Source organism: Scylla paramamosain, chromosome 3, assembly GCF_035594125.1.
Source record: "Scylla paramamosain isolate STU-SP2022 chromosome 3, ASM3559412v1, whole genome shotgun sequence".
Taxonomy (NCBI): Eukaryota; Metazoa; Arthropoda; class Malacostraca; order Decapoda; family Portunidae; genus Scylla; species Scylla paramamosain.
In genome coordinates, this window is record NC_087153.1 from 18,149,488 (window position 1) to 18,175,000 (window position 25,513).

General features: G+C 42.9%; 3 protein-coding genes across 4 annotated transcripts in view; 2 read left to right on the forward strand and 1 right to left on the reverse strand.

The window, feature by feature from the left end:
• The first annotated feature begins 399 nt into the window (after positions 1-399).
• Positions 400-6,947, forward strand: LOC135096386 (uncharacterized). The gene is made up of 3 exons (XM_063997857.1): positions 400-484; positions 6,427-6,609; positions 6,751-6,947. Exons 1-3 carry the CDS (start codon positions 400-402, stop codon positions 6,945-6,947), a joined length of 465 nt encoding a protein of 154 aa, XP_063853927.1.
• LOC135091988 (2-oxoglutarate and iron-dependent oxygenase JMJD4-like) overlaps positions 5,810-25,513 on the forward strand; it is a 41,722-nt gene continuing 22,018 nt past the window's right edge. The window contains exon 1 of one of the 2 annotated variants that reach the window (XM_063990105.1): positions 5,810-5,941. The gene's annotated coding sequence lies outside the window, so the exon portion shown is untranslated. Of the gene's footprint in view, positions 5,946-25,513 lie in introns of both variants that reach the window. The other variant, XM_063990112.1, reaches the window with a different exon arrangement.
• Positions 8,908-22,105, reverse strand: LOC135092007 (uncharacterized). The gene is made up of 3 exons (XM_063990119.1): positions 21,488-22,105; positions 11,101-11,467; positions 8,908-10,054 (listed from the first exon to the last, which is right to left on the reverse strand). The coding sequence occupies exons 1-3, from the start codon at positions 21,499-21,501 to the stop codon at positions 9,392-9,394; spliced, it is 1,044 nt and encodes a 347-aa protein (XP_063846189.1). The 5' UTR covers positions 21,502-22,105; the 3' UTR covers positions 8,908-9,391.

Genomic DNA, 25,513 nt, shown 5'->3' on the forward strand with positions numbered 1-25,513 from the left:
CGTGAAATTCTCCAGTTCTATATGTATCTCCGTACACTATGTATATATTGTATGTATGTAAAGAAGAAAGCTCCGATGACCGCTATTCCCCCTTACCAGCGTGCCAAGTCGTTGTATTACAATTGTACAGATTTGCAAGAGGGTTCTGTAAGCTTTCATGAGGTTAGTATTGGGTATGCATTTTTTTTTTTTTTTTTTTTCCTCTCTTTCAGTTGGTGATTACGGACTCCTGCTGCACAAAACCCAAACCTGACCGAAGCCACCATCATCAGTACCATCACCATCACCACCACCACAGACCTGTCACAGCGTATCAGACAACATGTGCTCCTTGTTCTTCACACAACCATAATACACAACAAGTCACCAACCACTGCGACCACCAGTGTCCCTACCACAATGACGAACCACACCCAGGCCAGCCGCAGCAGCCACCACTGCGCCAACCACAGCGTAATTATAACTAACCACAGGGAGTTGTTCGGTGGGTTTGCGTAATCGCCAACTTTCCGTAAACTGCGTCACTTAAAGAGCTGTGTTTATAAACGTCTTGTTCTCTTAACCTGACGAGTCTCACAGGCCACAGAGATAATAAGTCAGAGTTCCATGCGTGTTATTTTTTTTTCTTTTTTTTTACAATTGTTGATGTGGAATCGCTATTAAACTTACTGAGTCGTGTTCATAGTGTCTCGTTCTTTTAACCCGACGATTTTCAAAGGCCACGGAGATTATCAGTCAGTTTCATAGTGTTTTATTTATGATGATGCTGAATCGCTGTTAAACTATCACCACAATCATGAAAACCTCGATAACTTTCACTACAATGCGTTAAGAGATAACAGGACGAAACTTTTAGAAACACGATATAACTGAGTACTAGTATGACTATTTATCAGCACAACCACCACCATCACCAACACCACCATTACTCCTATCGCCCGTCAGCCTGATCATATTCTGAAACACAGCGCCGCACTTTTCTAGGCTCTAGGTGAAGTTACGCTGATTTTCAAGGATGCCTTTTAAGGTTCTAGTGACAGATTAAGAAGATTCCTACATTATTAACAGGAGAAATACTCTGGAGAACCCGACTAATCATCTCTGCAGCCTTTGAAAATAGTCAAGGTGAAAGAGAGAGAGAGAGCAAAGGATTTCTGAATACGTGCTGTATTTGCACGGCATTTTCATCCATGGTCTGTGGATCTACTCACATGTGCCTGCGGGGAGAGTGGCGGCCGGTAGAGCGGAAAAATGAAGGAACGCAGCACGCCACACCCAAGCACGGCATCACACCAACACTCACTCACGGGTCACTGCGTCACTGCGTTGAGTAATTCACAGGAAGCTGCGTCGGGATCTTGAGCTTTGATTCGAGACGGAGCTCACGCGTTTCGAGTCATTCCGTTTTCTTTGCCCTTCATGCGTCTGTATAATATTCCCTCATACATTGATTTTTTTTTTTTTTTTTTCTTTTGGTTGTTTCCGTTAGGTGTCGCAACTACTACAGCCGATCAGCGTTCTCCAACACGTTTGGTCCTCTGCGTCTTCCTCAGTCGCACTCATTACAAGCTTGTACTCGTTCACTGCATTCATAAACATTCTCTTAGATCTTCTTCTCGTTCTCCTGGAAGATAAACCGATCTCCAGCATCCTCCCTCTCACATATTCCGCGTCCCTCCCCTTGACAAGAGCAATCCACATCAGTCTCGCCCCTCTAGCTCTGTCCCCCAAACCTAAGTACTTGTTTTATGTGTATGATGCATTCGTTATTGATTCTGTGCAGCCTCGTCACTCCAGTACGCATTTAAATCCAAACTCTATGGTCATCTAGTGTTGCAATAATATGGAAGAATAACTGGAGATGATTTTAAACTCCTTGATTACAAAAGAATATCACTATCACCTTCATGGGTTTCAGAATCAAATTACGGTGATGCCATACTGTACAAGAGTTACGTGGAGGGAAAGCTTTGCCTATTGCACTCTCGTTACCCACAGTGAGTGAAAGTCGTGTAGAGAGAGAGAGAGAGAGAGAGAGAGAGAGAGAGAGAGAGAGAGAGAGAGAGAGAATCACTGAAAAGTTCGCACGTGACGGAAGGGCAAAGGCAGCGAGGCACAATGATTAGTAGTGAATAGAAAAGAAAGTAAAGTAAAAAAATAAATGAGGAAACTTGCCTACAAACAGTGAGAAATTCGAGGTTACGTAAGCAATGACAGTACCAAAAAGAACTCGTGCATCGGATTCGTCGTGAGGCGGAAAGAACAAAAATACAAAATTCACCGAGACGAAAAATTCAAAATGTTAAGTATGATGACGACTTCTTTCATTCTCTTTTTTTTATCTTTTTTATAAGATGTGTCTCGAGAAGAAATGATGCTCTGTTTGTCAGTCTAATACTTTCTTTGTGGGAATGTTATGATACGCAGAGAGAGAGAGAGAGAGAGAGAGAGAGAGAGAGAGAGAGAGAGAGAGAGAGAGAGAGAGAGAGAGAGAGAGAGAGAAAGCCAATCTTTTTAACAGCTTATCGAACGAAATTTAATGAGCACAAATACTTCAAAATACTTAAAAAAAAAACATTTCTTCATAAACTTTCAAAAATTAATTCATTCCCGAATTCAACATTACATAATTTAACTTATTCTTATTTTCATTTTTTTCTCTCTCTCATGGACTGCAAATCACAGGCTTAGCAGCACTACAGAAGGAGTAGAAACAACAACAACAACAACAACAACAACAGAAACAATAGCACATAGCATCATCACCATCATCATCACCATCACCACCATCACCTCTCCATATCACGTTTCACCTATGACCTAACTCTCCTCTCCCTCTCACCACAATCACCATCACTATCATCACCACCACCACCACCACCACATGCCACCAGGTGCTACCAGACACTCAGCCACGCCAGTTAATGAAGCATATCTTAATTGACTGGAAAATTTAATAGCCAGTTACGGACTAATTAGCAGGTATCAGGAAGCACGTCCCTTACCTGCCGCCCGCCCCCACACCTGGTCCGCACCTGCCCACGCACCTGACACACACCAGCTAGGTTCTTCAAAATTCATTGCTTCTGTGTATTGTTCTCCCAGATATCTTTTTTTTTCCCCTGCGCTTTCCAGATGGATGGATGGATGGATGGATAGTAGGTAGGTAGGTAGGTAAGTATGTAGGTAGATAGATAGATAGATAGATAGATAGATAGACAGACAGATGGATAAACTGGTTAATTGATAGATAGATAGATTCATGGATAGATAGATAGATATTTAGATAGATAGATAGATAGACAGATAGATAGACAGATAGATAGACAGAGAAACTCATTAATTTATAGATACATACATACATAGATAGAAAGATAGATAGATAGATAGATAGGTAGATAGATAGACAAATAAATAGATAAATATAATGATTGATGTACAAATGGATGAACTGACTAAACCACAAAGCAGCACCATACAAAACACACCACACCACACCACACCACACATACATCCCACACACCACACATCACCCCAACCACCCACTGTTATGTTACGTTCCTATTTTATACTTGCCAGCCACCCTCCCGCGTCCCCCTCACTGGCATAGTCACCCCTCGCCTCTGTTCCGTTTTCTATGGAGGTCAAGAGGAACGAAAAACTGTTACCACTACGGATTTATCTACATTGATTACTGATTACCTCTATTAGTGACACCTCGCCGCTCCCTTGTTCTAATTAAAAGAGGTATCATTAAGTAACGTGCAGTGTGTGGTGGCCTTTTGTCCGTACGTGTGTGGGTGTGTGTGGGTTGGTGGTTGGGTGAAAAGTAAGTGTCTCATAATATGTCTGTATTTTAATGTTTTCGTCTGTATTTTGATTACTTTTATTATTTTGAATTGGTCTTGTTGTCAGTATCTATGTTTTTTTTTTCTTTTTTTTTTCAAGTTAAAGCATTCCCTGTCTTCTTTTGAAGCGTACGGTGAACTAGCGTTGTATTTCCAGTAAGTTTAGATTATTTTGATTCACTGCTCATGGTTCTTAATGTGTGAATGGACTTTTGTGGTCATTATATATGCTTTTTTATTCATGTCTTTTTTTGGAAACGTGCGTACATCTTCCAAAATTTTGACTTAATTTCAAAGTACATGGATTGTTCAAAAGTGGAAGTAATCTGGAATACCTTCAAGTTATCTCGTGGTTTTGATAAGATTTAAGTCAATTCGCCACCCGTTTCAAAGCAAGGCGGCGGAAACACGTAAACTAATTACAGAGTGAGCGCGTCAGCCACCGGCAGTGTTACCATGTTCGCGTGTCCTCACCTACCTCAATTAAGACCGTATTCTGAAACACTGCGGGCCGCACCTCCACGAATTTCAAAGAGCTCTAGATGACGTCACACAGGATTTTAAGAGTGTTTCTACAGTTCTAGTGACGAATTAACAATATATCCTTACTATGAGCAGGAGAAACACTCTTGAGAACCCGACCAACTATCTCTGTGGCCTTTGAAAAATAGTCGTGGTGAGAGAGCAAAGTGTTTCTGAATACGGATCTTACCATGACGTAGTTGATAAGAGTGAGAGACAATATGCAAAGGAAACAAAGGTGCCTAAGTAAAATGCAAGTGGAAGACAGAGAAAGCATGTTTTTTCTTTTTTTTTTTTCCTCCATTAAAGATACCCGTTAAAGAGGGAGGCGAGAAAATGGGTAGGGGAAAAAAATGGGGAAAGAAAGAAAGGGGTAAGGAGTAAAAAAGTTATTGTTGTTGGTGGTGGTGGTGGTAGTGATGGTGATGGTGGTGATTTCTCTTCTAATAAAGATCTCTGTATGAAGAAAAGAAAAATAAATAAAAAAAAAACAGGTTACGACCACGACTTTTGTTTTGCTTTGTTTCCTCGCTAACTTTTCCTCTATTTCGCTTCTTTTCTTTTCTTTTAAGCTTCATGAATGACCCAGATTTGAATTCACTCGTTGGGTTACGTTTTATTTATTGCTGTTGTTATTGTTTTATGAGCAGCCCCGGATTCCTCTGAGTAAAATTTTCCGGTTCTTTTTTCCTTTTTTTTTTTTTTTCCTTTCTCCTCGCTCACAACTGATCGCCTTGCCTCGCCGTGCCTCGCTGTCTCTGCCCTGAGTCACGTCCTGGCTTTTCAATGCCATAAACCAGCTTTCACTGACAGTACCAGGCATGCAGCAGGCCTCCATATATTTTCTTTCTTTTCTCTCTCTTTCTCTTTCACTAAGACTGGCCAAGGACAGAAAAAAATAATAATAGAAAAAAAGCCAATTCATTACGTCCTAGGAGAGAAGATAAGAGTGAAATTGAATGAGATGAGAGGCAATTATGCTATTCCCATAAAAGAAACAGCATGATCCGAAAGAAAGGCCAGTCTATTTCTGAGATGCGTTCATACTCTCCTCCTGAAACACACATAGTCGTAACTACGTTTAATTAATTTATATAGGTAGGTAACTGTTTGGCGGTGTAATAAACAGACGTGTACAATTTAGAGAAAACGGGATGAGTCGACTCTTCCTCTCGAACGTCGTGAGTGAGCTTCTCGACTCGACTCAGATCCACATTCTGAAACACTTCTTCCCTCGCATCTTCACTACGTTTAAATGGTTCTAAATGAAGTTACATGGATTTTTAAAAGTGTTTTTACTATTCTGATGACAAATTTACAAGATTACTACATTACTAACAGGAGAAACACTCTTGACAATTAAGCTAATCATCTCTGTGGCCTTTGAAAATGGTCGTGAAGAGAGAGCAAAGTGTTTCTGAAAAGAGGCCTCAGATGCGCAAGGATTCAGCTTCCTCAGATTCTCGGCTTTAGTTTCCCAAGTTAGCGAGTGTACGTGCGTTGTGGTGGTGGTGTGTGTCGTGCTACATTCCCTCTTTTCCCTGGTCTGCCTGTCACTTCTCGCCCTGCCGGTAGGTGAGAGGACATCCCCAAGATCCCCAAACCATGTACGGGTGGTCGCTGCGCAGTTTTTGCATTCCTTCACAGCAGCAGCTATGTTAAGGATCGTATTCTGAAATACTTCTTCCCACACCTTCACTACTTTTAAAAAGGTCTATTAGATGAAGTTACTCGGGTTTTTAAGGGCAAGAGTGTACTCGTATTGTTCCAGACTGCACTGATACGGACATTTTTTTCCTAATCATTTGCTTTTCCTTTTTTTTTTTTTTCAATATATCCATCCACTTATTTCTTTGTTGTATCTAGTCTTATTCTTATATTGCACTATGAATTTTAACAAAGGAGAAGCACAACAGTGAGAAAGTTAAGTGACGCAGTTTACGGAACGTTCTAGTGATGACGCAAGAAGATACATAAGAGATGGAAGGAGTACTTTGATGGTTTGGTGAATGAGGAGACCCAAGGAATTACCATGATGATGGAATACCATACCCAGGACTGACAAGAGGAGTAGAGAGAGGAAAAATCGTGAAAGCTCTTAAAGTGAAAAATAAGGTAATTGGGGCGGATAAGATCCCGGTGGAGGCTTGGAGGGCCCTGGGAGACGGAGTGGATTTATTGTGGAAGTTGATGTGCAAGATCAAGGAGCAGGAAGATATCACAGATAAGTGGAAGGAGAGTGTGTTCGGAACCTATCTTCAAGGAGAAAGATGTTCAAGAGGGTGGAAACCATAGAGGGAATTAAATTACTATCACATACGATGAAGATCTGGGAGAGAATAATGCACGAGAGTCTAAGATTGGAGGTTGAGGTTTCCAGACGTCAGTTTGGTTTCATGCCCGGAAGAGGAACAAGAAGCCCAGTATTTATATTCAGACAATTGGCTGAAAAGTACAGAGAAAATCAGAAGGAACAACATATGGGTGTTCATAGACCTACAGAAGGCCTGTGACAGAAGACTGAGGCAGGAGCTGTGGAGATGGCTGAGAGAGTGGAAGGTGCGGAAAAATATGTAAGACTGGTGAAGGAAATGTATAGGAGTGTCAAGACACGGGTGAAGAGTGGAGTAGGCACGACAGACAGCCTTGGAGTGGTGGGGCTGCATCAAGGCTGTGTTTTGAGTCCCTTCCTCTTCAACATTGTGAGGGACGTGTTGACTGAGGACTTACGACTGGAGACACCGACATGATGTATGGAGATGGGATAGAGCAAAGACTGAATGAGTGGAGGTTACCATTGGAGAGTAGAAAGATGAAGATAAATAGAACAAAGACAGAATATATGAAGTGTACTGAGGAAGAGCAGAATAGAGGTGAAAGCATCAAGCTGGATGGAATGGAGCTAAAGAAAGTAGATGTCTTCAAGAATCTGGGATCTACCACATCAGTAGATGGCAATGAGGATAAGGAAGTAACTAGAAGTATCCAAGCGGGATGGAGGAACTGGAGGAATGCGTCAGGGGTATTGTGTGACAGGAAAATGCCAGTGAAATTAAAGGGTGAGGCCACCAATGACGTGTGGAGCAGAGGCATTACCTGTGGAGAAAGTAAATGAGAAGAGGATGGAGATAGCAGAAATGAGGATGTTGCGTTGGATGTGTGGAATGACAAGGGAGGACAGAATAAGCAATACAATGATCAGAGGAACAGTGAAGGTGGAAGAGATTTCGAAGACACAAGAAGCAAGGCTTAGATGGTACGGGCACGTAATGAGAAGGGATGGAGTAAGTGATGAGAGAAGATCCCTGGATATGAAAGTGCAAGGAAGGAGGAGGAGAGGAAGACCCAAGATTAGATGGAAAGATTGCATACAAGATGACATGAGAGAGAAGGGTCTAGATGACATGGCAGGTGACAGAGGAAATTGGAGGCGGCTCATCAAAAACAGCGTCCCCATACAGAGATGGGCTGATAAGCTGACGACGAAGACTAGTGATGACACAAAGCCGCCGACGATGTCCTGGTGGTCAATTATAATTTCGATGTGGCTTTCGCAGTGGTGAAGGGCTGTGGCGCGTCAGGGTGTTGCCTGTTATTGTGGTGAGGTAACTGGTGGTCGTGGTGATTTGTAGCTTGTAGCATACGATTATTGTTTGGTAAGGAACAAGAAACATTTATTGTGTGTGTGTATGGGTGTGTACACGCACAATGACATATGACACAGTGTTTTGAGAGTAAGCAGAACTTTTGCTATTACCGTTCCCCATTAACTTCTCCGTCTTGACCGTTTTCTCTTGTATAGTCTTCGCCGTGAGTCTTTATAACTGTGCTTCACGAGACTCCGAACCAAGCGTTGCTACAAACACGGGAAGTATTTTAGCGTTATTGAACTTGAGTTTATTAGGAAATGTTTCAATAAAGGTTGTGAAGTGTGCAAAAAAGAATGTGTATAAAGCCCGTACAGTGAATGGCGTTCCCACTCATGAGTACCAGTCGCTTCATGGCCATAGCTGTGCTCATGCTTCATCCTTCCACTGCATAACTCGGGTAATTAGCTTTACCTTTGCTGCACTTAATAACATTCACGTCTGTTATGTTGTTGCTACTGGGACCAGGAAGAGAAGAAAGGTGTCATTACAAGATTTATACCTTAGTAGGAAATCTAATCAATTTTTGCTGTATGTTGTGTATTAATTTATTTATCAATATGTTCATTTACGATGTTTTATCGCAGCTGTACTGATGAGACCGTCCACGCCTTCCGATTTGTGTGTGTGCGAGGCTGGCTGGCAGGGGGATCCCCGTATAAGGACGGAAGAGAGTGGAAAAAAATGCCCGTAGTGCATCACGACCGAATGTTATAATGACGTCAGTCTTGAGAGAAAAGCCTCACTAATGAGCCCACCCAAGGCCTCGCCATGCAGCCAGCCTAGGCAGGCCCCACTCTGCACCCTCGCGCCTAGTGTTATGGCGCAACACAACCTTGCTTCAGGAACAGGAATACTATACATTCTATCAGGAACAGGAATACTAGACATTCTATAAACAATTTTAATAAACACAACAGAGCACTAATGCTTCACTAAGACGTGAAATGCAACGACATGGGGCGACCAGCGCGACTCATGGGAATGTAGGAAGCCGTCCCTGCCCCATCGCCTCGTGCCGCCTCGCTGCCGTTCACCCGACCCTGCGGGCGAGCTGAGGTGCGTCACAGTAACTTTAAGAACAGCACATGAAGGTGGCTGTGAGGGATAACCTCACGAGGGACGGCTGAAGACTGCGGAGTGAAAGAACTAAAAATCCAGGGAATGGTGGACCCAAGATGCTTTCCTCACGGGTGTTGCAGTAATGTCTACAGGAAGCAACTATGTAGCGACATCAAACCCGACCCAAGCACTGGACTGGCGCTGACACGACTGCCCGCACTTGTCGGTGTTGATAATGGACTAGCTGAACGGTGTAAGGGAGATAACAAGTGGAGACTTCCTTAGCGGGGGAGGACAGGATCGCGCAGGGCCCTACCCGACCACTGCAGCAGGGGCGCGGGGCAGAGGCGGATGGGGCAGGTAGGGCTCCGATATCGGACTTGGCTGAGATCCTGCCAGGCCTAGCTGCGCCAGGGCACCGTACAGACCTGATGGCCGGGGAGGTGCTGGCGGCCGGAAAGAACCTGGGCGTCGGAAGGGACCAGGCCGTCTAAATGGAGGGAGAGGAGGCCCGGGAGGCGCGGTCTCCTGCGCCTTCTGCACGGGCGTGGGGTTCACGGCAGACACGTGGCCGTCATTTGCCTGGGGGGACGCGTCGTCGTAGGGCAGGCCTGGGGGGTCCTCCACAGACGAGGTGCGGTAGGTTGGCACTGACGGCTTGTCCGGATCCACGTCAACTACGACGCCGTCTGAGGCATCGCGGCGGTGGTGGTCGTAGCCCTTCTTGTCGCAGCGAGTGATGTACTCCTTCTCGAACTTGACGGTGGTGTGGGTGACCTGGCCGATGCCCGTGACAGTGAACTTGACGGTGGTGTACCTATTGATGGTCTTGGTGAAGAAGAGCGGCCGCACCTTGGTCTCCACCTGGGTGAGCAGAGGCTTGATCACCTGCGTGATGAACACCGGATACCTGATGGTGGTATAGCGCGTCTCCACGATTTTCTTGACGTGGGGCTTCGGGTTCCGCACCTCCACCTGTCGGAAAAGACACCGCCTGTTAGCGCCTCACAAACCCCAGCCTTAGTTATGAGCCTATCACTGACTACTGACAGCCTCTAGTCTAGTGGAAATTAACGCGTTGTTCAGAGTCTTCGGGATTCTAGTGCCTCATGAAAAGGAAAACTCTCGACTAATCATGTTTTAAAATAGATATAAATCTTTTACGACAATATATATATATATATATATATATATATATATATATATATATATATATATATATATATATATATATATATATATATATATATATATATATATATATATATATATATATATATATATATATATATATATATATATATATATAGCAGCGGAATGAAAACACGAAAAGAAAACTACGTTTATTTTCGGTAAACTTTTGTGTTGCATTGCATTACTTTTTTTTTTTCAGACGAGTCACTTAACCTTCATTTCCATATTAATTACACAAACTTTTGATTCTTTCCTTCACTCCGAACCTATCTTTTTTCAGCCAAGCCTTGGGAGGGAAAGTTCGCTACTTGGCCGGAGAAACTGAATTCGTTCATTAATATAATTGACTCCCACCCTCCCATTCCTGCTCGGCACGCGAGGCGCTATCCACACTCTCTAGAACCGCTCCTCCTCCTCTTCCTCTTCCTTCCTATCCGAGCTCCATCCCACTGCCCTACTCTTGCACTTATACACACATACACACATGGACCAATTGGACTTTCCCTCACACACACACACACACACACACACACACACACACACACACACACACACACGTACTTTCCAAGGTACCGTTCCGTTGACCTCTATCACTTCTGACGACAATATTCCATCCTCTCTTCCTTCCTTCGCCCGGAGCTACCTACGTACATCCAGCACTCCCCCCCCCCCCGACCACATACACACACACACACACACACACACACACACACACACACATATAAAGGTCAAACACACGCATCTCCAGGGACACCTATAAGCGAGGGACAACCAGACCATACTAGACCAGACCAGTTAGTTACATGCAGGTTAGGTCGTCAACTTACATTATTAACAACCTCCGCCTTTTTGTCCTTGTACACCGTGCGGTACTTGGTGATGGTCTGCGGGTGACACGGCGCCGGCTTGTACCCCCCGTGGCCATGACCACCACCGTAGCCTCCGCCGTGCCCCCCTCCGCCATGGCCGTAACCATCATCATGTCCGCCACCATACCCACCACCATGCCCTCCTCCGTGTCCTCCGCCGTGTCCTCCGCCGTGTCCTCCGCCATACCCGCCGCCGTGCCCTCCTCCGTGCCCTCCACCGTGCCCTCCGCCGTGCCCTCCGCCATCACGCCCCACCGCTGCAGGTATCGCTAGCTGAGGCAAGGCGGGGGCAGCCAGCATCATTAGGAGCAGCAGCTGTGACATCCTGGAAAGAGAGAGAGAGAGAGAGAGAGAGAGAGAGAGAGAGAGAGAGAGAGAGAGAGAGAGAGAGAGAGAGAGAGAGAGAGAGAGAGAGAGATTAGAAAAATATCACACCACGGTTGCTTTCAGGTGGAGAGAAAGCTGATGTATTTGTTTTGGTGGTGTTGGTCAGCTCAGATTCTCGCTAGAACACCTGTTGCACGGTTGGGAGGGAGGGGAACGTGGGAGGGAGTGAGTCAGGAAGGGGGAGGAAATCAGCCGTGGAAAAAGATGAGAGGGGGAGTGAGAGACAGAAGGGGAGGGGAAGATAGGGAGCGTGTAATGATCGGGGAAGCGTAGGTGGTGATACTGTGTGTGTGTGTGTGTGTGTGTGCGTGTGTGTGTGTGTGTGTGTGTGTGGGGAGTTACTGACCTACATCACCTATCAGCCGTCTCCTTGCGTCCTCAGTTCTATGTAGTATTCTGAGACAACGTATTCCTTAACACTGCGTCACCGCACCTCGACCTCCGGGACCCCCTTTGACTTCTAGTAACTGACAGATGCTTTGCTCATCCTATGTGGAATTATAAGGCACAAAAATTTTTAAAAAATAAATAAATAAAAAAGACACCGAAAGATTTTGCCTTCTGTTACTAATTTTCCTATCAGTATTGTCCTTCAGAATACTCTTAACGTGCAACTTTTACTATGATTGAAAAGAAACCAGCGCAGAGTTAGCAGACTTTAGTTCACGTTATTATGGCTTCCAGTGGTGCTTTTTGTTATTCTAGTGATAGTTTGAACAAGAACGTCGCATCACTGGCAAAAAAAACATCCATGAGAACAGTACTTATCACTTCTGTGTAGCCCTTGAAACTGACTCAAGACCTCGAAGTGTTTCAGAATACAGGACGGTACATTATCCATGCGAAAATCTCAAAGAAGAACAGTCTCGTCTCGCATGCGTAACTGACAAGAAAATAATAGTTACTCCTTGTCTCCCTAGAAAGAAAACGCGAGAGAAAACGAGTCAGTGAGTGGGTTGAGATATATGGGAAAGATTAAACGGAAGGAGAATGGGAAACGAGGAAAAAATATAAGTTAGGAAGAAAAATGGAAAATTAGAGGCTCATTGAGGAAAATCGTGCGAGAGAAAAAAAAAAGAAAGTGAATAATCGAGTGAGTGAGTTAGAAACATGGGAGAAATTACAAGAAGAAAAAGATGGAAGGAGAAAGTATGAGTTGGGGAGGGAAAGAGGGAGAAGATTAGTGTCTTCCCTTCACTGGAGAAAATGCGGGAGAGAAAATAGTGAGGGAGGGAAGAGGGAGGAAGGATGAAGAGGATGAAGAGGAAGGATAGAAGGTAAAAAAGAGATAATAGTGAATGAGCGAATGAAAAATGAATAAATAGCAAGAAAGTAGGATCAGGTTTGGTTAGATTAGGTGAGGAAGAATAGGAAAGAGTATAGGAAGAGGATAGGAAGAAAAGGTGCCTCGTGTGAATGAAAAAAAAAGTATAAGTATGGAAAAGGTATTCAAAACGCTTTCTCTCTCACCATGACCATTTTCCAAGGCCACAGAAATTATTAACTTGGTTCTCAAGAGTGTTTCTCCAGTTAGTAATCTAAAAACTTTGTTAATCTGTCACTAGAACCCTAAAAACACCCTTAAAAATCCGTGTCACTTCAACTAGAACCTCTTGGAAGTAGTGGAGATGCGGCGCTGAATTGTTACAGAATATGGTCCTCTGGGTGACCTAAAGGGGGGTGTCTGGGGTGTTAAGTCAGTCGCCTGGAGGAAGGAAGTAGCGCGAACCTTATTATCTCGTTAGGAGAGAGAGAGAGAGAGAGAGAGAGAGAGAGAGAGAGAGACTGATACACACATTGACAAACCTGATGGACACTGACAGAAAAAGAGATAGAATCTGAGACGAACAGAACACAACGGCAGGAAATCATGAACATGCATCTTTGAAAAAAAAAAAAAAAACATAAGTAGAAAAGAAAATTAGAAAACGTAAAACCAGTTACCAAACACCAAATTAAACACACACACACACACACACACACACACACACACACACACACACCTCAACGCACATTTATATTTACAAGGAAGATGTGAAGATGTTTTATTTCACACATTTTATATTCACGAACGAGACTTTATTTATACAACTGTTAAGACAAGACAGAATAGTCGGGCAGCTGGCCACCGTCATTCACGCTGTTTACATGACACACAGACACACATACGTAAGCACACAGCAGCGCGAGCACACACACACACGTACAGATAACGGAATGGAAAGCAGGAGAGAGAGAGAGAGAGAGAGAGAGAGAGAGAGAGAGAGATTCATAAACAGAGACAGACAGAAATATTCATAAACAGACATAAAAAGACTTAGATGAAGACACAGACAGAGAGAAAGCACATCAGTAAAACCTCAGATAATGTATTCAAGATTTTACCCACAACCTGGAGCACCAAAGCCTTGTCACAGGCCAGGCCAAGCTCAACTCGAGGTTACTGGGACGCGGCGGGACTGACTGACTGACAGAGTGTTTGCCTTCAATAGAAAACGGGGAAGAGTACAATCGTGGGGGAAAAGTCAAGTAATCAGCCACACACAGTTCCACTACTAAGGTGTTCCCGCTCAGTCTTAAGGGAAGGCATTTTTTAATTATTTAAGAGAGTGACATTAATTTTCTTCGGATTCCTATGAAATTTGGTGTGCATGGTGTTTGTATATTGAACTCTGTTCTGCCAGGAGTGTTCTGAGTTGTCACTTTTATAAGACCGTCAGTTGTTGAGAGACTAAGGTTGAAAGGAGACGGTAAGCAAAGTGCGAGTGGTTACAGAAGGTGAATTGACTAGTATGAGTATGCTAAACCTCTTAGACTCGTACCATTAACCAGGGACAGAGACACAAAGAGGCAGTCACAGAGAAAGAGATCATTAAATACAGAGACAGACATACAGAGAAGGAAAAAAGAGAGGTGTTACTCGTGTTGGCTAGAAGAATTCGGTAAAAAAAAAAATAGTATAAAAGAAAATGTTAATAATAAAAGTTAATAATAAAAGTTAATGATACATAACTTGGTGACAAGAAAAATTAAAAGGATCTGTGACTGTAATTTTGAGAAGAATGTACTGTAATAAGTTAAATGTTAATAATAATAGTTAATAAAAGTAATAGTAGTTAGTGATCCGTAACTTATTGCCACAAAACAAAACAAAAAAAAAAGTGAGGTGAAAGAGCAGGTTTGACTAAAGTCTTTCCTTTATGTATTGCAGCTTTTCTAAAACCATTGCCACATGTTACGTTACACGCCTCGCTCGCCTTTCACTTTCTTCCATAACTCCCTTTACTGTCTTTCTCTTTTTACTTATTTTTCATTTTATTCCATTTATTTATTTATTTTTTTTTTATCAACGGCGCCGCGCGTTTATACAATCAATCACCACCATTACCAGTATTGCACATAACACAAGACGGAAGCTGCATAGATACTGGCTCTCTCTCTCTCTCTCTCTCTCTCTCTCTCTCTCTCTCTCTCTCTCTCTCTCTCTCTCTGCAGCATGACAACACCTGTTCCACCGATCGCTTTATAGTTTACTCTTTGCCGCCCCAAAGAACACACACACACACACACACACACACACACACACACACACACACACACACACACCCTTCCCTCCCTCTTCCCTTCCTACTAAACAATACGGTCGGCGTTAGCTCGCCTTTATCTCTCTCTCTCTCTCTCTCTCTCTCTCTCTCTCTCTCTCTCTCTCTCTCTCTCTCTCTCTCTCTCTCTCTCTCTCTTCCCTCCTGCCGAGCTGCTCTTCTCTCCAGCCTTTGATGGCGCCCTGAAGCCCTCCGTCAAGACTTTCTCTCCCCAGTGAAAGGACGAATGGGCTTCCTCGCTTACTACCTTACATACTTTACTTATTACTCACTTGCTACAACAGGAGTCAGTTTTGCGTTGTTACTTGGATGTTCAGTAACTTTTATTTCTTTCCCCCTCTCTTTTTTATCGATGGACATCCTCACTTACGTACTTTATTTATTGTTCACAGTTTTATGTTTCTTTGATGTGAATTAGAAAGGACGAAGTGTTTATCTCGGGAACTTTCGATCTTATTTATCTATTTTTTTTTTTTTTTCTCCTCGCTCGCTTTCCTTATGAACGACATCCTCACTTACATACTTTACTTATTCCTCGCTTACTGCAATGGGTGTTAGTTTCATGTTGTTTCATTGATGTGACGTGGGGAAGTGTTGATCTCAGGAACTTTCGATTTTTTTGTTCTTTCTCTCCCCCTCTGTCTCTTTCTCTCTCTTCTTACGAACGGACGTCCTCACTTACGCACTTTACTTAATTATTTCCTCACTTCAGCGGGAGTTAGTTTTATGTTGTTACTTTGATGTCAAGTAGGAAAGAATCAAGTGTTTATATCAGGAACTTCGAATTTTTTTTTTTTTTTTTTGTCCTCTTCTTTTCAGTAATGCAGCGTAAATTAATAAAGTACTTTTTTTTATCTTTTTCTCTCGCTCTTCTTTTTCAGTGACAGCGTGAAAGTTTTTTTTTCTTATGAACTTTAATTTTTTCCTGCTCTCTCCTTTTCAGTAACGCAACGGAAATTAAAGTATTTATCTAAAGTATTAATCTCAGGAACTTTACTATTTTGTTCTAGTCTTTCTCCTTTTCATTTGACGCTACGTGGAGGACTTGCAGGAAAGATGCTTCAGTCACTGCAGCCACTTTGAGCAGTCACGCTTGGCAGTTACAACAAAGCAGACAGTCACCATTGCGTAGGTTTTACACGCCTCAGTACGTGAGTAATACGTTTTTCGTTTTCTATGATGAGTATTATTATTTTTTTCTTTCCCGATCGATTGTTCATCTGTTCGTTTGTTGAGGAAATGGAAGAGAGCTGAAGGTGGATAACTTTCTTTTTTCCACATTGGTATAAAGAAATGCAATTGGAAGCTATACAAGATCCATATTTTTAAACATTGCGGCGTCTTATCTCCTCTACCTTTAGCAGTCTTTGATAATGGAAGTCAGTGAGTGTTCACAAAGATGCTTCATGATTACAGTGACAGTTCAACAAGAATTACGCACCACTCTTAAGAAAAAAAAAAAAACACCCATGAGAACCTTATTAGTCATCCATGTGGCCTTCGAAAAAAAAACTGCATGAGAGAACAAAGAGTTTAATAAGAATGTGGGCCTTATTGTGTTGCATAATGAAGTACTACGAGTATAGCATTATGTTCCGAGTACTATAATTCTGAGAGTGAACATAGCCATCAAACACTTGCTTCTTTATACACATGGATTATTCTTACTCGTCATTACTCGAGAGGGAGACGTGTGTGTGTGCGTGTGTGTGTGTGTGTGTGTGTGTGTGACAGTAAGTGAATGAGTGCGTGCGTGCAAAGTAATTTAATTGGAAAATACGCGCTTCACCTCTCTCTCTCTCTCTCTCTCTCTCTCTCTCTCTCTCTCTCTCTCTCTCTCTCTCTCTCTCTCTCTCTCTCTCTCTCTCTCTCCGCAGGTGAAGCTCCACGTTCATATTGACTTAATCTTTCTTTTAAATGTTACTTCAAACTTCGCGCGCCTCGGGTAAATAGAAAGTTTGTAAAGCAAAGATGCAGTACGTGATTTAATGCATTCTTGCTCCGTTATTGTTGGTATTGAATCGGTAGTTGTAGTAGTAGTAGTAGTAGTAGTAGTAGTAGCAGTAAGTAATAGTCCATGTTTTGATTACAATACAACTGGCTTTCCCCCTGCAGTGCTGAACAATAGAATCAAAGGTGTGGAAAGTACAGACGGCGAGAGCGAGTCAGTGAGTCAGTGAGTCAGTGAGTGAGGTGTCGCGGCAGCCTCATGCACGCCAAACACTGCACATGGTGGGATTCCATTAGAAGGCAAAACTTTCGCTACGAGAATGATAACGCCCCGTGTCAAAACAACTCATTCCTTCAGATTTGTCTGTTAAAAGACTTTAATATTTGTTCATGTGTTTCGTACGTTGGTTGTTTCTTGCATGTTGTGAATGAATGGAAAGGGGGAAGGTTTACTTTTAACTGTTTCTCGAAGTTTGTCACAGGAATTTAGGTGGCTAAGAACATGGGAATACTGTTTCTCTTCCCACTAACTGATGCTGTCACTCGCTGATTAGTCTGTGTTATCTCGACTTATGCTTAAACATGAGAAGCATTATTTGATTAGAAATACCTGATTATTTACATTTGGACAGTGCTACAGCTTTTAATTAAGAGTTTTGGTAGGATTATAATATTATTGCATATTGCATTATTGCATTATATGCATTATTGCATATTGCAGCACAATTCAAAACAAGACGGGAATACGAAGACCACCCAGCGAATGAGTAAGTGAGTGAGTGAGTGAGTGAGGCAGAGAGAGCATCAGTCAGCGGCAGTGTTACCGTGTTCGCGTGTCGTCAGATGTCAAATTTACTAGACACAGTGACACAGAATAGAGATAATCTGACGGGAATAGTGGAGTGCGTGGAAAAGTTCACGCCATTAGCGCTCCTCCCATAGTAATGAGACTTTCCCTGGTCATGAAAGATGGACTGTGAGCTCTGCGTGCTTCGGGAAAAGGTCGACGCCTCGTGGTCGCGAAACTCAGAAAGCCTGTGTTTTGAGACGCTTTGGACTCTTACAAGCACAATTTTTCAAGGGCCAGAGATGATTAATCAAGTTTCCAGGAGTTCTTTCCCCAATGACGGTGCAGAATCATGGTTAAGCAATCACAGGAATCATGAAAACGCCCTTGAAGATTGAAAATATTACAGGTAAGACACGGAAATGTTTAAGAATCTTACAAGAACTATTTTTCAAGGGCCAGAAATTATGAATCAGGTTTTCATGAATGTCTGATTGACGGTGCAGAATCCCAGTCAAAGTATCACTAGAATCATAAAAAGCGCCCTTGAAAACATCCTTGAAAACTCCAGGAATTTTTTTTTTTCACTAATGGTGTGGGAACCTTGTTAAACTATCACTGGAATCGTGTAATCAGCCTTGAAAACATCCTTATAAACTCCAGTCGCTCTTGTCGATTGAAAGTAGCTGAGATAAGACGCCAAAATGTTTGAGAATGCGGTCGTGGAGACGCTGAAAGATCGGATCACGCTGGAAAGAGTATGATTAGGTGGCTGTACCGCGGCGTGTTGAAGGCCCGGGAATAGTGTGGCTCGGATAGAATGGCTTGGGAATGGAGAGACTAAGAGTATGATTATGTGGCTGTACCGTGTTGTTTTGAAGGACGATGGCCTGGGAGTGGAGTGCCTGAGATTGACTGAAAGTGTGCCAGTGAGAATGATAAGCATTAAGTCGTTTGATTATATCAATGGAATGAGCGAAAAGAAAAAAAAAAAAAAACTACAGACTAAGGCGAGTAATTCTGGTTCAACATTCTCAGACATACCGGGAAGACAGGGAGTGAGATGGAGGGATAAAATTGCGGTCGAACTGTAAAGGATGACAGTCACAAAGGAAGATGCATGGGACAAAAACAGCTGGAGGAGACTTGAACATGGCGCCAACCCCTGACTCTAGAGAAACGGCGTAAGGACTAAAAAGACATGCTCAGACATTCCGGCGTTTTGACTCGACTATAACGCAAGTTACTGTAGTTTTCAGGAGTGCTTTTATGATTTTAGTGACAATTTAACAAAGATTCTGCATCATCTCTGACGAAACACTCTGTTGCCTAATAAGAGCCCGAAGTGTTTCAAAATAATAAGGAAGATAAGGAGGTACAGACATGAGAACTCACTATGTCCTGTGTTCTGAAACGCTTTGTTCTCTCACCACGACTGTTTTCAAAGGCCGCAGATGATCAGCCGGGTTGTCAAGAGTGTTTCATGTTAATAATGTAAAAAACTTCTTCATAACTTGTTCGTCTGTTACTAGAACCATGGAAACATCCTTAGAAACCGATATAATCTCAACTACAGCCTTTCAAAAGTAGTCAGGGTGCCGCGCAGAAGTGTTTCAGAATATGAAAGGAGAGACGGAGTATTGAAGCAGATCTTTTAAGAAATAGTGGCCTTGACAAACAGACAATTATGGCCAAAAACTGACCTGCGCCATCATTATGCATTTAGATTATCATTAAAATCATCACCATTTTATCACTGAGCTCAGGCAGCGGTGACGCGTCTGACTACGATGCAACAAAACGCGGGTTCGAATCCTGCTAACAGTCGGGATTTTTCTGGGACGTCTGGCCGCTCTTAGATTCATCCAGCCTTGAAATGTGTACCGGTGAGATATGATCGGAAATGTAAAGGCGGCGGAGATATGGAGGTGATAGGTGTTGTGTATGTTATGTTTAAGTTACCTTTCCTTACCCTGTCGTGTTTTCTGTTATAGTTACATAACCCCATTTTTTATATCCTTGGCCTATTATAGTACTCAATAGTATCTCACAGAAAACACGAAAGGATAATGAAGGGCAACTTAAACGTCTTCCTGTAATAGACACAACAATAGGAAGGCGAAGAAGAGAAAGACCTAAGAGGAGATGGAGACACTGAAGATGATATGAGACAAAGAAGTAAATGAAAGAATGGCACAAGATAGAAACACAAGGAAAATGGAGATATAGAGGTGACCGGAATGCGAAGATAGGATAGGATAAGGTCCAGGAAAGATTATATAAAGAGGAAATGAGAGACAAAGGAATAAGTGAATGAATGCTATAAGACAGAAATATTTAGAAAAGGGTCATTCATAACGGCGAGCAACTGCGAACAGGGAAGCTGAGAAGAAAAAGAGGCAGCGGAGAGAGAAACTTAAACCAGGGCACAGGAAGGGTGACGTTACCAGTCTTACGCCAAAATTTATGATTATATTAAGTTTATACACCTATTACATCCACATATACCATCAGCCTTTACTACGGGGAAAAAAACGAAAGGAAAGCTGTGGGAGAGTGAGTCGGCAAGTCAAGTGTAAGATGAGTGCAATTGGCAATGAGTGACGAGATTTTAGGTGAACCAGTGAGCAGCCAACTGGGTCACGGGAAGCGCAGGTGTGTGGGATGAGGAGGTAATGTGGGAAGTCATGGTGGTGGATGGCTGTTTGATGGAGTGTAAAGTGTTGTAATGTATGAGTGAGTGAGTGATTTGAGTGAATGAGTGAGTGAACGATTGAGTGAATGGCTGCAGGAGTGTTGTAATGACTGAGTGAATGAGTGAATTGTTCATTGAGTGAGTTGTTGAATGAGTGAATAATTGAGTGAATGAGTAAATAATTAGATGAATGACTGGATAAGTTATTGAATGATTGATTAAATGTGTAAAGGAAGGAAGGAAAAAGGAATTTAATGAATGAATAAATGAAGGAAAAAGAAAATTGAAGGAAGGAAGTGAGGGAAGGAAAGATGGACCTGCAAATTGTTTTTACTCGCTAATTTAATGACATTTTTTTGTTTTACAAGGCCACAGAGATGATTAGTCAGGTTAGTCAGGTGATTTTCTTGTTAATGATGTAGAAATCTTGTTTATATATTACTAAAGCCTTAAAAACGCCCTTAAAATCTTGCACATAACTTAAAGAGCCTTTTGGATGTAGTGGAAGTGCAGCATAGAGGTATTACATAATACACCCACACCACCACCGCACATACATCCCTCTACATGTGAGTCATAATCTTAATAACTGTACTGTCTGTAATAATGTACTGTTGGCCTATTGACCATATTCTGAAACATTTCTGCACCGCATTTCCAATATGTTCCAAAGGCTCTAGTTGAAGTGACACGTGTTTTAAGGGTATTCTTACGGTTCGTGACAGATTAACAAGATTTCTACATCATTAACAGAAGAAACACTCGTGAGAACCCTGTTTATCATCTGCGGGGCCTTGGAAAAAACTCGTTTCGAGAGAGCAGAGCGTTTCAGAATATGGGCCTATATGGTTGGTATATGAGGTAGAGCATAAAAACAGAGTTTCACACCACACTACACATCAATCAGGAAATAGCCGCACTTACCAGAGAGGAGTCATGCTGTTGGTTGGGCGGCGGGAAGGTAGCAGCAGCTTAGGAGACAGTGGAGGTGGTGGTGAGGACACTTAACTCGCTGTCTTCTGAGTCACCAATACGTTTGTAAAATGTAGCGGACCAACTCGTCCTATTGAAGATACTTCTCACGGCTCTTGCTGGGCTGAGGACGCACTTCAGGGAGAGAGAACTGGTATCCGAAATAACAGCGAGGGAACCGAGACTGAGAGACACAGCACGGGGTTACCAGAGAAAATAAATAACAAAAATAAGACTTCAGTATCCGACGCGAACCGAGTTAGTAGAATCCGGTACGTAGGCGAGGGATGAGAAAAGTTTGTATCAAGACAACATTCGCGGTTCGAGGCTGGCAAAGGAATCGAGGAGATGGAGGCGTGGATGAGCGCTCCCTTCGCCGCTTACCTCTGGAGTGAGCCAGGCTGCCCTCACGCCGGAGAGTCATGCTTTTCACTTTTAGCTCCAGCACTTTCCCTTGCCGCCGGTGGTGATGGTGGCGGCGGGAGTAACGAGGAGAGAGGGCGGGGGAGAGGGAGAAGGAGGAGAGGGGTGAGTGATAGTGCGGTGTATGGTAGTGGAAGCTGCAGGGGTGACTCGCGTGGCGCAGGCTGGGGTGATAAGCGAGTGCGGCGCGTGGGTGGACTGGTGGGGGTGACGGGGCGGGGTGAGGGAGGTGGGGTGTCGCGGGGCGTTGATCTTCCAGTAATTTCTCCTTCATCGCCTCAGCAGCGCCAGCCATGCGTTCAGCGAGGCGGCGGGGCGGCAGCCTGGCCCCCGCCCGACGCCTGACCACTCACGCAACGGCACTCGCTGGCACAGCAACGCTGATTGGTTCATGAAAGAAGGAGCAGGTGCCAAGTGGTCGGTCTCTCTCTCTCTCTCTCTCTCTCTCTCTCTCTCTAACTAAAGCTGAAAATATATCTTCCATCTAGTTTGTTTTGTAATCTGATCCACTAATCTATTATGAAAGTTGTATTATATATAATTTAATATCTTTACGTTCTAAAACTTTAACTTGGCTATGAAACTGAAGAGACCACTAGATATTGCATTCTGTAGATCTAAAGTTTCATATTTTGAGCATGCAAGCTTTCTCAAAGCCTCCAAAAACATAATTATCAAACTTCTAAGGATCTAAACGCTAAAATATAAACTAAACTCTAAAATATAAATTCATGCCTAACTTTTAAAAGTTTTATAATAGATTCCGAAAAAAGGTTAAATTTTAAGCTTCTGGAACTCAAACAAAATAGATTCGTTCGACTTAAGTTTTAGAAGGTACGTGGTTTTAGATTTTTTTTTTTTTTTCATTTTAGAGTGATCGACTATAGTTATCTAGCATTTCACTACCTTTAGTTAGTATTTCGTTAAGTAAGATTCCACAGGGTTTTTTAAATGCAAGTTGATTATGCTTTTTTTTTCTGGTTCTTTTGTTGATGCTGCTGCTGCTTTCTTATTCTTACTTCTATTCTTATCCTGCTGCTGCCGTTTATTTTTTCCTCCTCCTCCTCCTCCTGTCTCACGTTTCTCACTAGCGAGTGTGAGGAAGGGTCGCGGAGTACAAATACCCTTCGTATGTTACGGAAACAAACTGGAAAGTCTCTGTACTCTCTGTTCACGGTGACGCGCGCTCACACACACACACACACACACACACACACACACACACACACACACACACACACACACACACACACACACACACATTAGTAGTAGTAGTAGTAGTAGCGGTAGTAGTAATAGTAGTATTGTTCGGGAAAAATCAAGTGACAGTTTTTTTTTTTTCGATATAGGTTCATTACTTCACTACTTTCGACTCAAAACTGATGGAGAGTGATTTGAGGCGTGACATCATGAGAGAGAGAGAGAGAGAGAGAGAGAGAGAGAGAGAGAGAGAGAGAGAGAGAGAGAGAGAGAGAGAGAGAGAGAGAGAGAGAAACTGTAACCAATAGTATTATCTGTTTATATATGCTTGTCTACTTACCTGTGTGTGTGTGTGTGTGTGTGTGTATCCACTAGAGGGCAGGGCACGAGAATGAGGACAGTATGTAATTCTCTCTCTCTCTCTCTCTCTCTCTCTCTCTCTCTCTCTCTCTCTCTCTCTCTGAAGCAGCTCAAGACAACTCTGGTTTCTCCACTCAGCTTGTTGACAGTGGAAAGTCGCTTTGTGTGTCTCTTCACGGCACCTCGCCTCCCCGCGCCGCCTGCTGCAGGTGCTTTCATGCTTAAGATGAGAAGGAAAAACACGGCCGCTTCATACTTGTTAATGGACACACGCTACCGCCGATCACTGGGCTTAAAAAGAGGCGCTACCAAGAAGACGGGGGGGGGGAAAAGGTGATATGGGATTGTGGGTACGTTCTTTAGACGTGTGGAGATGGTTAGGTGTCTCTGTTGGGCAAATTTGTTCCCTGTCTTTTCTCTCTCATGTGTCTCTCTTCCTCTTCCCCCTGCTTCTTCTAGTGTCTGGTGGTCTTAATGTCCCGTTATTTTGTAAAAGTTTGTTATTTCGTCAATATTAGTGTTCTCAAGGGTTAGGTGTCTCTGTTGGTCTAGTTAATTTTTTTTCTTGCTTCCGTTTCTGGCCTTTCCCTTCATCTTCCCTCTGCTTCTTCTGGTTAAGTGTCTGGTGGCCTTAAGCCGTTATTCTGTAAGGCTTTGTTGTCTCGTCAATATTAGTATTTCCAAGAGGTTCACAGATGATTAGTCGGGATATCATGAGTGTCTTTTTTCCCCGGTTATTGGAGCAGGATTCTTATAAAACTGTTATCTAAAACCTTGAAAGTATTTATTATATCTTCCTATAGGGATTGTTGAAATAAAAACTGAGATAATTAAGAATACACCTCCCGTCTCTCTCTCTCTCTCTCTCTCTCTCTCTCTCTCTCTCTCTCTCTCTCTCTCTCTCTCTCTCTCTGAGCAAACATTTATCTCTATCTATTTATCTTTTTCTTTCTTCTTTCTTCTTTCTTTTCTTTCTTTCTTTCTCTGTTTTCAAGTTCAGTAAAAGAACCAAAACAAATTCACTGGGAATAATACTCAGCGATTCAGACAAAAAATACAAAAGCTTCGTATCCACGAGTTGGTTCTTAGTCTCCTTTGATTTGTGAGCAGTACCACTCACGGCTGCGGCGCGTAGCTTATCTGGCGGTGTTAAATGGGTGTGTAAAACATTGCCTGGGCTCCTAAAGCGTGTGAATAGCAGCACTGTGGTTTTCCGGGGGACTGAGAAGCGAAGTACTGACCGCTCTTGCCGACGAGAGAGAGAGAGAGAGAGAGAGAGAGAGAGAGAGAGAGAGAGCACCCGCATTCTCAAAACACTTCGTCACACTACTTTACTTATAATCAGCTGTAGCGGACTTTAATTGGGTCTTCATATTGTTTTCATGAATTTAGCTGCATCTTACTCGTCTATTTCCCAATTCTTAATAATCCCTTTTGGTTCTTTCCTTTAGAGACTGGAACCTCAATGAGCCTCTTTTTTGTAGCCCTTGGTCAGAGCCTTCCTACATATTTCTTTTTTTTTTTTATGTAGGAAGGACACTGGCCAAGGGCAACAAAAATCTAATAAAAAAAAATGCCCACTGAAATAAAAGCCAGTCCCATAAAAGGGTCAAAGCAGTGGTCAAAAATTGATGGATAAGTGTCTTGAAACCTCCCTCTTGAAGGAATTCAAGTCATAGGAAAGTGGAAATACAGAAGCAGGCAGGGAGTTCCAGAGTTTACCAGAGAAAGGGATGAATGATTGAGAATACTGGTTAACTCTTGCGTTAGAGAGGTGGACAGAATAGGGGTGAGAGAAAGAAGAAAGCCTTGTGCAGCGAAGCCGCGGAAGGAGGGGAGGCATGCAGTTAGCAAGATCAGAAGAGCAGTTACCATGAAAATAGCGGTAGAAGACAGCTAGATATGCAACATTGCGGCGGTGAGAGAGAGGCTGAAGACAGTCAGTTAGAGGAGAGGAGTTGATGAGACGAAAAGCTTTTGATTCCACCCTGTCTA

What these genes read in the sequence shown, in the direction of transcription:
- LOC135096386 (XM_063997857.1), top strand. Translation starts at nt 400, where the DNA reads ATGACGAACCACACCCAGGCCAGCCGCAGCAGCCACCACTGCGCCAAC. An exon ending in TAACCACAGGGAGTTGTTCG is followed by an intron (nt 485 to 6,426) that starts GTGGGTTTGCGT and finishes TACCATACCCAG; the next exon opens with GACTGACAAGAGGAGTAGAG. An exon ending in CACAGATAAGTGGAAGGAGA is followed by an intron (nt 6,610 to 6,750) that starts GTGTGTTCGGAA and finishes TGAGGTTTCCAG; the next exon opens with ACGTCAGTTTGGTTTCATGC.
- LOC135092007 (XM_063990119.1), bottom strand. An exon ending in AGGCGGAGGTTGTTAATAAT is followed by an intron (nt 10,055 to 11,100) that starts GTAAGTTGACGA and finishes CTTTTCCGACAG; the next exon opens with GTGGAGGTGCGGAACCCGAA.